General features: G+C 42.6%; 1 protein-coding gene across 1 annotated transcript in view; it reads right to left on the bottom strand.

Annotated features, from left to right (window-relative positions):
- The window catches only part of PCCA (propionyl-CoA carboxylase alpha subunit), a 569,837-nt gene extending 559,750 nt beyond the window's left edge, over window positions 1–10,087 (bottom strand). The window contains exons 1-4 of the mRNA XM_019523836.1: window positions 10,058–10,087; window positions 7,494–7,571; window positions 4,501–4,548; window positions 4,329–4,397 (exon numbers count right to left, since the gene is read on the bottom strand). Of these exons, the coding sequence (XP_019379381.1) occupies window positions 4,329–4,397; window positions 4,501–4,548; window positions 7,494–7,571; window positions 10,058–10,087 (225 nt within the window). The remainder of the gene's footprint in view (window positions 1–4,328; window positions 4,398–4,500; window positions 4,549–7,493; window positions 7,572–10,057) is intronic.
- Window positions 10,088–12,260: the final 2,173 nt, after the last annotated feature.

The following is a 12,260-nucleotide window of genomic DNA, read 5'->3' as shown; positions in this document are numbered from 1 at the left end:
TCAAAAAGCTGCTTGGATAAAATATTAGCTACAGGCAACTCCTTGCTTGACATGCTCCTGTCTTAGGACCCATCTGAAGTGCCTTTGTTTTTCCCCAAGCAGGGAGCCAGCTTCACACACACAGTATAGGTAGGGTGACTATACATCCGGGTCTGGCCAGGACACTCCCAAATTCTGCAGCCCAGTCCCAGACTACTAGTCAAAAGTCCCAAGCTGGAGTCTCGCAGGGAGGCAGAGTGGCATGGTGCGCCACGCAGGAGGCCGGAGAGGCACTGCTGCTGCTGTGCAGGAACAAGGCAGGCAGACTGGAGCAGGCACCACGCCACCCATACATGGCACACCTTGGCTCCTGCACAGCAGCAGCAGTGCCTACCTGTCCATCTGCCTGGTGCACCATGCCACTCCACCTCTCTGCCAAACTCTGGCCTAGGAATTTTGACCAGCCAGCTAGGAATGGCCTGGGAATCTGGGAGTGTCCCAGCCAAACCAGGATGTATGGCTACCCTAAGTATAGGTGCCTAGGCACTTTTCTCATGGCACCAGATTCCACTCCAAGAGTCAATCCCTGCAACTCTAGCACTAAAGTTTGTTTGTTTATTTGTTGTTGTGTTGTTCCTGTTGATTTGGTTTGTTATTTTTTTTTTTTAATATACAGAAACCTAGCTCAGTCCCATACTTCACTGTTGTATCCAAACCCAAAACTCTAGAATGCTCTCTTCCTGGATAAGTATTGGAATAAGTTTGTGACAACAAGATCATTTGCTTTGTAACAATTCAATATGAAAAAAACTGTATGCATTTTAGAATAGACAGGTTTTACATTAGAAGGTGTTGGATTTTTTTTTTACATGTCTAAAGTCCATTTACTACCAGCTCTCTGCATTGCTCTCTATACAAATATTGTCATCTCAACAGTAAACCATTGAATGTCTAACTTTGGTACACTTTGTTTGTTCACAAAATAGTGGGCAATTGATAAATAATTCTGGATTCCACTACATTAAAAAATTTTTCCTAATCAGTTTTAAAGACAACAGGAACCAAGGATTTCAAAGCATTCTTTTAAATTGTAGGAAAAACTATCCCAATGCATCTCTCAATACAAAATTTGTTTGCATGCATACAAACAAAGGATCCACGGGATCTATATCTTGTTATATTACACAGACTTCAAAAAAAGTTTTTGCTTGAAAATTTGAAAAAAGTTAAAGTTATTTTTGAGAAGACATTCACAGAAGTCAGCAACACTTTTCAGGACACGCAGTTTCTCCTGCTGCCCACTAGGGCCGTGTGAAATTTCAGCAACCATTTCATTTTGGAGGTGTTTCAGGCTGCTTCAGCACCCAAAACACCAAATCCAAATCGAAATGGAAGGCTCAGAAACATGTCCAAAAAAAAAAAAAACTGAGGCATCTGAAACATTTCAGAAATGTTTTGGAAAATTTCAAAGTTTCAGAGCTGGGCTTGCAGGGAAATAGCTGTACATTGCTGCCCTGTCACGCAACTCAGCTCTGCAGGGAGCAGAGATCCACGCCAGGGGTCTCCCTGCCGCCGCTGCCCACCCCACAGAGCCCCACACTGCCAGGGCACCGCGGGGTGGACAGCAGCAGTGAGGAGACCCCAGTACAGATCTCTGCTCCCTGTGGAGCCAAGTCGCATGGCAGGGACCAACAGGCTTGCTCACTGCTCTGCGCTGCTTCCCTGGCCTGCGACCCCAGTATAACAGGGTTCAGAGATCCGCACAGGGGTCTCCTTGCCTGCATGAAGGGCAGTGGCCTTCCCCCAGACAAGCCACCCATGACCCCATCCTGTTCCCCACTGGGGCCCCAAGCCCCTGCACCTAAGCCCTGCCTTGATGGGTACGGCTGTGCGAAGCTTCCCTTGCAGCCCGTTCCAAACAGATTCAGAGGAGATTCAGCTGAAATGAAACAGGACAGTGATCCAAAACACCTAAATGAATCACCCTCCTCTGAAAGAGCCGAATTCAAAACCAAATCAAAACACAGCCATTTCGCGCAGCCCTACCACCCACCGCTTTCACAGAAGACAATCTTGCAATGTTGAGGTATGTGAGTATCATTTAATAGTTTTATACTAATAAAAACCACTTGTAAATTCTAAAGCCGCAGCAGCATGGGCTCTCTCAGTTTTATTTTTGCTCAAGGGAAAGTATGTTCTAACAGGCAGTAACTATAAACACTAAATTCACATGGAAAAAAGATAACATGAAAGATGTTTGTGTTTTAAAATACTTTGATATAGAAACAGACAATACCTGGAATATCTTGACTTTCAGAGACAAAAAACTGAATCACTGCATTAAGGTGTGATTAGTCATCTTTTACTCCAGAGCTCAAATAAGTTATATTACTTTCCCATAGGATTTTTCTAGTCATTTACAGTTCATTATGTTCTATGGTTATAGAGTCCCTGCTGTGTTAAAAAATGCCAAATTAAATTTGGATTTCATTCACTGCTTTATTGTATGCCTTCTTTTGTTCAGATCCAATTAGTGTCAGCCTGCTCTTCATTTATCATAAACTTTTAGCGGATTATGTTAGGTACTGCAATAGTTCCTTAGCTTTTCCTTGCAACATTTTTTTCAGTTGTGCTATCATTACAATTGAGGTGGTACTTTCATCCCAAGTCTATTTTCAGCCATTTGAGAAAAAAATTGAGGTTGCCCTCATCTGAAACATCTGGTTGCTCTCTACCCCCAAAAATTTGTTTAATTAAAACTTCTGGCAGAACCCACTGCTTTTCCCCCCAGAGAGTAGCTATCCTGCTGTGAAGAAGATTCATTTAACCTGTTAAGACTTTAGAGATACCTACTTTGCATTCAAATTGCTCAAAGAACCTTATTTCCTGGCCTTAACCAAAATAACTTTGTGGTTAAAGCATCAGCCAAGCATTTTAAGACCCTAAAGTGTGCATCATGACCCACTCTTCTGTATATATTCAAATCCTTATAAGCAAGATTGCTCCCTGGCTACTCATTACTAACTATCTTGTCTTTGTTGCTATTAGAATTCCATTTAGTTTTTTTTGTTTGAAGAGGAAAGAATTTTAAAGGCAGGATTTCTTTTTTCTCAGTTGCTTCATATTTTGGGCACATTCTCTAATATATACACACCAAGGTGATGGAAATAACTAATTCTATACCCTTTATATAAATAAAAATATTGGTTGAAAGTATCTTATTCTTCCCGTGTTCCACCCCAAAAAATGGTGGGTGAAATAAAGTTGATCTTTTCTTGGTTTTGGTTTTTTTTTTTTTTTAAGGGGAAAGAAAATTTTTAAATTGGGGAAAACCTGTTGCCCCGGTTTCCCCCCCAAAAAAAGGGGGGTGAAAAAAAGTTGATCTTTTTTTGGTTTTGGTTTTTTTTTTTTTTTTTTACTTTCAGAGTGAACTAATACTTGTAAATTGGGCTAAGCTGCTGACCTCGGTTCACCACCACAACACACTTACAGAATTTATTCCCATTCCTTAGTCCCTGGCCTGTAGGCCCAATTCAGGGTACATCAGAACTTCGGCAAGATGAACACATGTAGTGGAACAGCAGACTATTCTCCACATCTACCTAATCTGCAACTTCCATTTAAAGATGCAGGTTGTGCTAAACAGCTTTCAACTCCTGCTCAAAATTACTGCGTATGTAATTTTATATAGTTGCATTTTGCCTCTTCCTTTTTCACTACTAAAAAAAAAATAAATAAATTTTAAACACTGTTTCCCACATCCCTCTCCCCATAAAACATAGCCAGAATTAAATGCTGGTGGTCAGAATTAAATAATGACTATCCACTTTCTTCTTCTTTCCTTTGTGATAAAATTTTCATCATCATTGGTAGCATGCAGTATTTTGCATATGCATTAGGAAAAGAAAACTCTCTACTTCCTGTTGCTCCTCTTAATATTTGTGCTAGAAGCCCCTAATCCTGGTCTTCTCCAGGATGCTTAAATCCTCATCAGAAGCTGCTCCACTCCTTGGCTTCCTTCTATCTTAGCCTACAGGCTTTTGATGCGTCTTACCTATATACAAAACTAATCCCCTTTTCCCTGGCCTCTTTACCCTTTCTAGTTAAGGTTTGAGTCATTAATTGTGTCCAGCAACCTAGCAGCAACCAATTATAGTTTGGACAGCCTAGTGAAAACACATGAACACACACACACTACTGAAATACACAGTTGTCTCAGAGAGGGGATATACCTATATTCCATAGTTACTAGCGTGCTTATCATGATAAACAAGGTTGCCTGGCAGTTGGATTCAGATAGCTGGGATTTCTGAATTTCAAAAAAAACTTTCCAAATTAGCAGTACTTACGGCACTGGAATCAACATCACTATGCACAGCAACTGTTTTAATGCCCATCTTCTTGCATGTTTTGATGACCTAATTAAAAGACAAACAGTTACATTTAAAATAAAGACTTCAGATAAAGACCACAGATAAAAATGGAGGTAGTGGTAGTGGAGGGGGGAACTTAAATACTTACCCTGCAAGCAATCTCTCCTCTGTTGGCAATGAGGAGTTTCTCAAAGGTCTGAAAGGAAAGACAGAAATATGGATTCTGAGACACATCCAAGTCAACATTTATTTTATTGACATGACTATGGTTTGCCTGTGTTGCGTACAGAACTTTCAAAAACTATTCTGCTACTAAGATAGTCCCTGAACTCACTACAGTCTCACCTTCATTATTCAGACTGAAAGGGGGACTCAATCAGTTCATATGAGCTATGAAACTATGATCAAGTCTCCTGTATAAATCTCTTCAACTCTGAGTTGGAGTCTTTTGCTTTACTACCAGGCTTTGGACTCTTAGACTTTGCCTACATTTAGAAGTTTGTCACTCAACTTATGTCAGCGTTGGTTAAGTGGCAGTACTCTTCCAGCATATAAGCACTCTAACTGCTTATGTGATGTGGCTTATTTTAAATTCACATGCTAGAATAAGCTGTACTGATGGCTACACATTCATTAATGTTTTTACTAGCATAATCATATCAACCAAACCCAAGAGACACCCACACAAGTCCCTATCCAACATAGGCAGTTCAACAATTTACATATAAGCCAACTTCAAATACCCTTTCCAAGTCTCAAACAAAAGATTGTAACTTTCTTTTCTCCCAGTGGCAAGCATGCCTGTAAAGGACACAAACTGCACTACCATTGCTCCCTAGATTTCTTTACTGTTCAAGCCCCCAAGGTCTGGAATAGCCTGCCATCAGAGGTGGTTCAAGCACCTATATTGAACATCTTTAAGAGTAAATTGGATGCTTATCTTGCTGGGATCCTATGACCCCAGCTGACTTCCTGCCCTTCAGATGGGGGGCTGGACTCTATGATCTTCCGAGGTCCCTTCCAGCCCTAATGTCTATGACATCTATGAAATCTAGATAGTGTTACCAAAACAGGGGACAAGGAGAAAAGGTAAGGAGGAAGAGGTCCTAAAAATACTAGGGTGAACACTGTTGCCCTAGGTGGAATCAGATTTCTCTCTTCCCCCAAACCAGAAAAACCAAAGATCCACTGACATCTCTACAGTCACAGACATTCAGAAGTCATCAGTGTCCTCCCCTGCACACTCTTCCCCTTCCCACAAAAAAAAAAAAAGAAAGAAATCAACTTAGGCATATCTTGACAGAGCAGAGTAGGCTCATTTAAATAAACACATGCAGTTACAGCCAAAGAACTAATTTAGTTTCACCATCCTGGAGATCCCACATTCCCATCACACTTGAAGCTAGGAAATAATAAACCATAAGAGAACGGTGAACCCCATCTCACCACCCCTTCTCCAAATAAAAAAATACTCAGCCTAGATGCTGAGCATTCAATGCAAATCCATCATCATTGAGAATGTGCAAAGTGGTCAGCAGTCAGTAAGAACAAGAGTTCGGGTATATCTAATAATAGCCAGGTCAGCTAGCTGCACCAGATTTTCAATTCCGTTGTAGGACTTCAGGATATCTATAGTTATTCCAGAGTTACCACCACAGGAATCACAGCTGCCAACAAAAATCCAGGGGGAAAAAATCCATTTGCATAGAGTACCTTGAGGAATGACTCAGTGAAAGGACATTAATGCAGTCTTGGGTTTAAAGCAGCAAAGTTAGGCAAGATAACTGTACATTGGGTTTATGTTTCTCATCTCAAATCCTGCCAAGCTGAGCTACACATTATCAGCCGTATGTATAGTTCAAGGTGAAGGGAGGCCAATTATGTATAGTACACAAGTATGCGTACATGAGCATGAATACACAGGACCTAAATGATTCTAAAATCATCCCTGGACATCCTTTATATGAACTGAGTTTTAGAGGTGCTAAACAGATACAAGTTGTGCTAACGTCAATTATGAGTGAAAACATCCAGCACTTTATTTTTGGTTGTGATTTGCTTTGCGTGTTAAGGGATCTGATCCAAAATCCAAACTAAGGCTTTCAGGACCCAATCTTTAGGCAGTTTCAGAAGTGTAACCTTCTGTTCCGAAGTTTTCATATTGTGGAGTCCTCCACATTACGAATAAACTTAACCCCCAGCCTGAATATTTAGTTGAATAAGAATAAACTGCTTCATAGTGCAAGATAAGACTCGCATCAAGTATCAAAATGTTAGAAAAATATTTGACTTATTTTATTCTGCAATCAATGCACTAATAGAAAGATATTGGATTCTTGTTCCAGATGCTGAAACTCATCATCTGTGTCCAGAAAGAAAAGTTACATAATCCTTTTAAGCAATATATAATATTTCTCCTTAGCCCTGTCATTTAAGAACTTCTTAGCTAATTAGTTTAATATTATATCTGAGCATCATTAATAATAATCTACACAGGCACACAAAGTTTGAGCCCCTATCCCCCTTACATGTGGTTATGTGATCAACAACTAGCGTGTGAATGGAAACTAAGCACTTCATTTCATGGACTTTGCTAGTGTAGCTCTATGAAAAGAACAAGGGGAAGGAAAGAGAAGGTCTCAATTAAGAAACCGCTTCAAGGCTTGTAATAAACATTTAAATTCACCAGAAATTAAGTCACTTTAAGATCTCATAGAAGTGTTAGAATGATGTTGTAGCTCTGATGGTCCAGAAATTATGTGAAAAGCAAGAATTTTTGTGTGTGATACCTTTTATTGAACCAGCTGCATTTTTGAATAGTCAGACAGACAAGCTCTAAAAAAAAGTTCTTCTCCCTGCTTGAGAAGGTAAGAGATTAGATTTTTTTTAAATGTTAATTGGTCAAACTGCTAACGCAGAGTTCTTTCTACTGTCTTTTGGTCACCCTAACTTTAAGTGTACCTCAAAATAGGCACCTAAAGTTTTTTGGCACTGCATGACATGAACAAGCTGCAACAATTCTGGTTATTGCACAAATATCCTGAAAAGGACTTAGTTTTTTTTGTTTAAGCTTTGGCACTGAAGAGACACTGGAAAGCCTTACTTAAATGTTACAATATATCAGAAGATTTTACAACTTACCTTCTCATTTGGATCATATATAGCTGAATATAATGAACGGGAAGTTATAAGGCACCATCTTGAATGAAGTACAACACACTGAAAGAAAGTATATAATGTATTCAATTACAGATATTTACACGAGCAGCTTAGTGTTCTTCCCCCCCACCCCACCCCTCATTTCTCAATAAAAGTTTCTCCTTTTCCACCCTCCAAACCTGCAAGGTAAAAAACTCTACCTCATGACTGTAACCTTGGGGAAGAGGGAGGAGGAGGGGGTGTTAACAAATACTAACATAACATAGGTACTGGCCAACTTCTGAGTAACTAGGGGTCTCCCTGGGCTGCACTGCCCCACTCTCCGGGGAGGAGGTAGGAAGCAAAAGATGGAGGAAGGAACCCAGAGATCCACAGAGCAGCAAAAGCAAATGAGGAGTGCTGTCCAGGTGGGGCTCTGCAGGCCAAATATTAACCACTAAACTGACAGTCTCAGTTTAGAAACTCTCCCCAAGAACTACTCTCCAAGATACAACACTGAACAACAAAATAGAAAGTTACAACTCAATATTAACAAAAGAAAAGAAATGCACACCAAATTAAAAAGTTTCATTTACTTCAATACTTCAAGCCAGAAAGTACATGGTCATCACTGTGGTTATCTCATGAAGGCTATTAGCTGACTACGTAACAGTCAAAACTATCGAGCTGTTAGTATTAACTAGGGGTGCACCAAAGATCTTTTTGGCCAATACCAATGCCCAATTATTAACTAGCCATATCAGCCAACACCAATCCGACAGCCAATATGCAGCCCAGCAGCTTGGAAAGCAGCATACGGCCAGTAAGTCTGTGCAGGAGTAGACTGTGGGGGGAACAAATCAATGCCCCCACAGCAAGGGAAGCAAATGGGGCTGCGGCTGCCCAGCCGAGGCAGGACAGGGCAAGAGACAGAGCCATGGGCGGTTCACCTGGGGAGTGCGGGGGGGGCAGGGCAGGGACACAGCTCCCCACTGCTGCACACACCCCCAGGGGAGGCATGAGGGGCATGTGCCCCCCAGATTTGTGCACAGGGCAAGGGTAGGCTGCCCACTGCAAGCTCAGGGCCAAGAGCTGTGCTGGCCTCTTCCCAGCAGAGGGACTTGGCTAGGGTTTTGCTTGGGGTGGGCAGCAAAACTGGGAAGGGGGACTACGGTGAATTCTGGGGTGGCTATAGCTCACCCCATAGCCCAGCTCTCAGGACTGCTGCTGCCCACCCCCATCCTGAATGCAGTCCCAGCCCAACCGGCCACCAGGTAGAAGCTGGCACAGCCCCTTGCCCTGAGCCCGCAGCAGGCCCTCACTCCATGCACAAATCTGGGGGAGGAAGGAGCATTCCCCTTATACCGCCCCCATGGGATGCTGCTCTCAAGCTGATGGGGTACATTCCTGGGCACATGCATGCTGTGGCTGAGCACACACATACGGCATTTAATTAGTGACATTATCAGCTACACCAAACGAAATAAATAAATAGATTGTCGATAATGTCAATTTTCCTTTTATGGGTGCCAATCCAATAGGGACTGTTACATCAGTGCACCTCTAGTATTAACATTTTCCAATTACCTACAATTTTATTATAAAAGGTGAAAGCACATGATGAACTATGTTCAGGTCTGGTCACCCACCACCTCAGAACACAGCAAAATAAAAAGACGGTTCAGAAATAAATAAGAAAAAATAGTCAGATGGAAGAGCCTCTGGGGCAAAGAAAAACTGAAAAAGAGATGGGGCTGTTTACCCCAGAGAAAAGGACATAAGGGGCATTTTTACACATGCTTTGGGATGCAGCACTGGACACTTTAATTAGCAAGCTGTGCTAATTAAAAGCACCCATGCATCACATGTATCAGCATCTCCATGCTGAAAAAAAATGACAGCAGGACGCTTTGTACTAAAGCTCATTGAACATTTTTTCAGTGTGAGGACATTTCATAGTTGGTAGGGTCGGAAGGGACCTGAGCAGATCATCAAGTCCGACCCCCTACCATGGGCAGGAAAGAGTATGGGGGTCAAATGACCCCAGCAAGATGTTCGTCTAGCCTCCTCTTAAAGACCACCAGGGTAGGAGCCAGCACCACTTTGCTTGGAAGTTGGTTCCAGATCCTAGCTGCCCTGACAGTGAAGTAGCGTCTCTTGATATCTAGTCTGAATCTACCCTCTGCCAGCTTGTGACCATTATTTCTAGTCACTCCTGGTAGTGCTCGGAGGAACAGGGACTCCCCCAGTGCCTGCTGGTCCCCTCTGACTAGTTTGTAACAGGCCCCTAGGTCCCCCCTCAGCCTTCTCTTCTGGAGGCTGAACAGGTTCAGGTCCTGTAGCCTCTCCTCATAGGGCCTGCCCTGCTGCCCCCTGATCATGTGAGTGGCCCTCCTCTGGACCCTCTCCATGTTGTCCACATCCCTCTTGAAGTACAGCACCCAGAACTGGATGCACTACTCCAACTCCAGCCTGACCAGTGTCACATAGAGGGGAAGGATCACCTCTTTGGACCTGCTCGAGATGCATCTGTGGATGCACGACAAGGTACGGTTGGCCTTCCTGACCACATCCCCAGACTGTCGGCCAATGTTCATCTTGGCATCAGTAACGATTCCAAGATCCTTTTCTGCCTCTGCACTGACAAGAAGGGAGTTCCGCAGCCTGTAGGTATGCTGCTGGCTCTTCCTCCCCAGGTGAAGTACCTTGCACTTGTCAGTGTTGAAACCTATCCTGTTCTTATCCACCCACCCCTGTAACCTGTCCAGGTCCAATTGCAGCCTATTCCCCCCTTCTAGCATGCCCACATCCCCCAACATCTTAGTGTCATCTGCAAATGTGAACAGGGTGCTTTTTATCTCCTCGTCCAAGTCGCTGATGAAGATGTTGAACAGTGCGGGCCCGAGGACCGAGCCCTGCGGAACCCCACTGCCCACGTCCTTCCAGGTTGAATAAGACCCGTCCACCACCACTCTCTGGGTGCGGCCCTTCAGCCAGTAAGTGACCCATTTGACTGTAGGTGTCGACACAACAGTCCCCTAGTTTTTTTTAATGAGAACAGAGTAAGAGACAGTGTCAAAGGCCTTCCTAAAGTCCAGAAACACTACATCCACTGGTACCCCTGCATCTAAGCATTTTGTGACCTGGTCATAGAAGGTCACCAGGTTGGTCTGACAGGACCTGCCTCTAATGATCCCGTGTTGGTTGCCCCCAAGTATAATCTCCCCTGTTGGCCCCTCATGGACATGTGCCAGAATAATTGTCTCGAAAAGCTTGCCCAGGATCGAGGTAAGACTAACCGGCCTATAGTTTCCTGGGTCCTCCTTCCTCCCTTTTTTGAAAACGGGAACCACATTGGCCCTTTCCAGTCCTCTGGCATGATGCCAGAGCACCATGAGTGCTCGTAAAGCTGTGCCAGTGGTCTTGCAATAACCTCTGCTAATTCCCTCAGCACTCTGGGGTGGAGATAGTCAGGACTAGCTGATTTAAATATGTCTAGTCCCTCACGTTGATACACATGACATGGAAGGCTGCTGAAGCACATCAATTTCCATGCTCCAGCAGACTTAATTAATCAACTCTGCTCCATTGCAATGGATTTCTGCTGCATCGGAACAGGCTCCCCACGTCTATAAGAGTGCAAAATGTTACAGAGAAGTGTCTGGGAACATGTATTCAAACATGAATAGTAGAAGTTACCCAAAATTGAAAGAGACGGTATATTCAAAATATAAGAATTCCACAGCAGGCTTCAATTTCTCTCTGGCCTACTTGTTCCTTGTAGCTAACTAGGCTATAGAAAACCTCCAGTCCCATCTAGTATAGCAATATTCAAAAAAGCAGTTTTCATTTTACCCACAATAACTACTGAAATCATCTTCAGAGAATCAGAGGGCTAAGCCGGATAAGACACTTTAGATACCCAAGCAAGAGCTTTAAAACCGATACAGACCCACAAATTGCACTGAAGGATCTTAACACAAAACACTGTGTTCATTCAGCAGTCTGAAAGTTTTTACAGGGATGGGGGGGGGGGGCTTGTTTTGTTTTTGGTTTTTTTGGTTTTACAAGCACAGAAAGTTGTTACATTTTTTTAACTGATGTTTCAAGTCCGTCACTGGCAACCATGGTGTACATTGCCCAAACTTACAAGAACATTTTTTCTCTCATTAAAGGGATGGGGAAGGGGAAGATAATTGTTTTAGATTATTTCCAACTGTTTAATCGTAAGAGCAGTATTAGGAAGAGAACATATGCATCTTTTCTCATAAATTAGGCTTCTCTCCAACTAGTTTCATTTACTTAAATACCTGTATTGCCAAGAATAGATTTCAGCAATGCAAATATGAAGATACTCTGAAGCCTTTGCTCTCTCAAAAAAGCATATCTTAAGATGCTTGAGAATGATACCATCTTAAAAATGTGGAAATATAAACTTCTGCACAGCCTGAGATGATTCATTAAAGAATGCATACTTGAGTAGGGCATGCTCTGTTCTGATCTTATCAGACTACACCTGATGTAACAAACAGCACTTAGCTTATTCCACTTATAGGTTGATGCCCACTTCTGTAGTGCCTAGCTGTGGCCAGATGATTTCATGTATGTTTGTATCAGCACAGCATACAGCAGTGATCTAGTCCAGTAAAAACACAGTAACACCTCATCAAAAGTCACATTTGCTTCAAGAAAGCAAGTTCATTCAAGAAAATACTGCTTATAGGTCTGCTTCTACTCATGTATGTTGGACAGAAACAAGTTTAGTAAAAA

This window comes from Gavialis gangeticus, unplaced genomic scaffold (genome assembly GCF_001723915.1).
Source record: "Gavialis gangeticus isolate Ggan-Ray unplaced genomic scaffold, GavGan_comp1, whole genome shotgun sequence".
In the NCBI taxonomy this organism is placed as follows: domain Eukaryota; kingdom Metazoa; phylum Chordata; order Crocodylia; family Gavialidae; genus Gavialis; species Gavialis gangeticus.
This window is presented reverse-complemented; position numbering and strand designations above follow the sequence as displayed.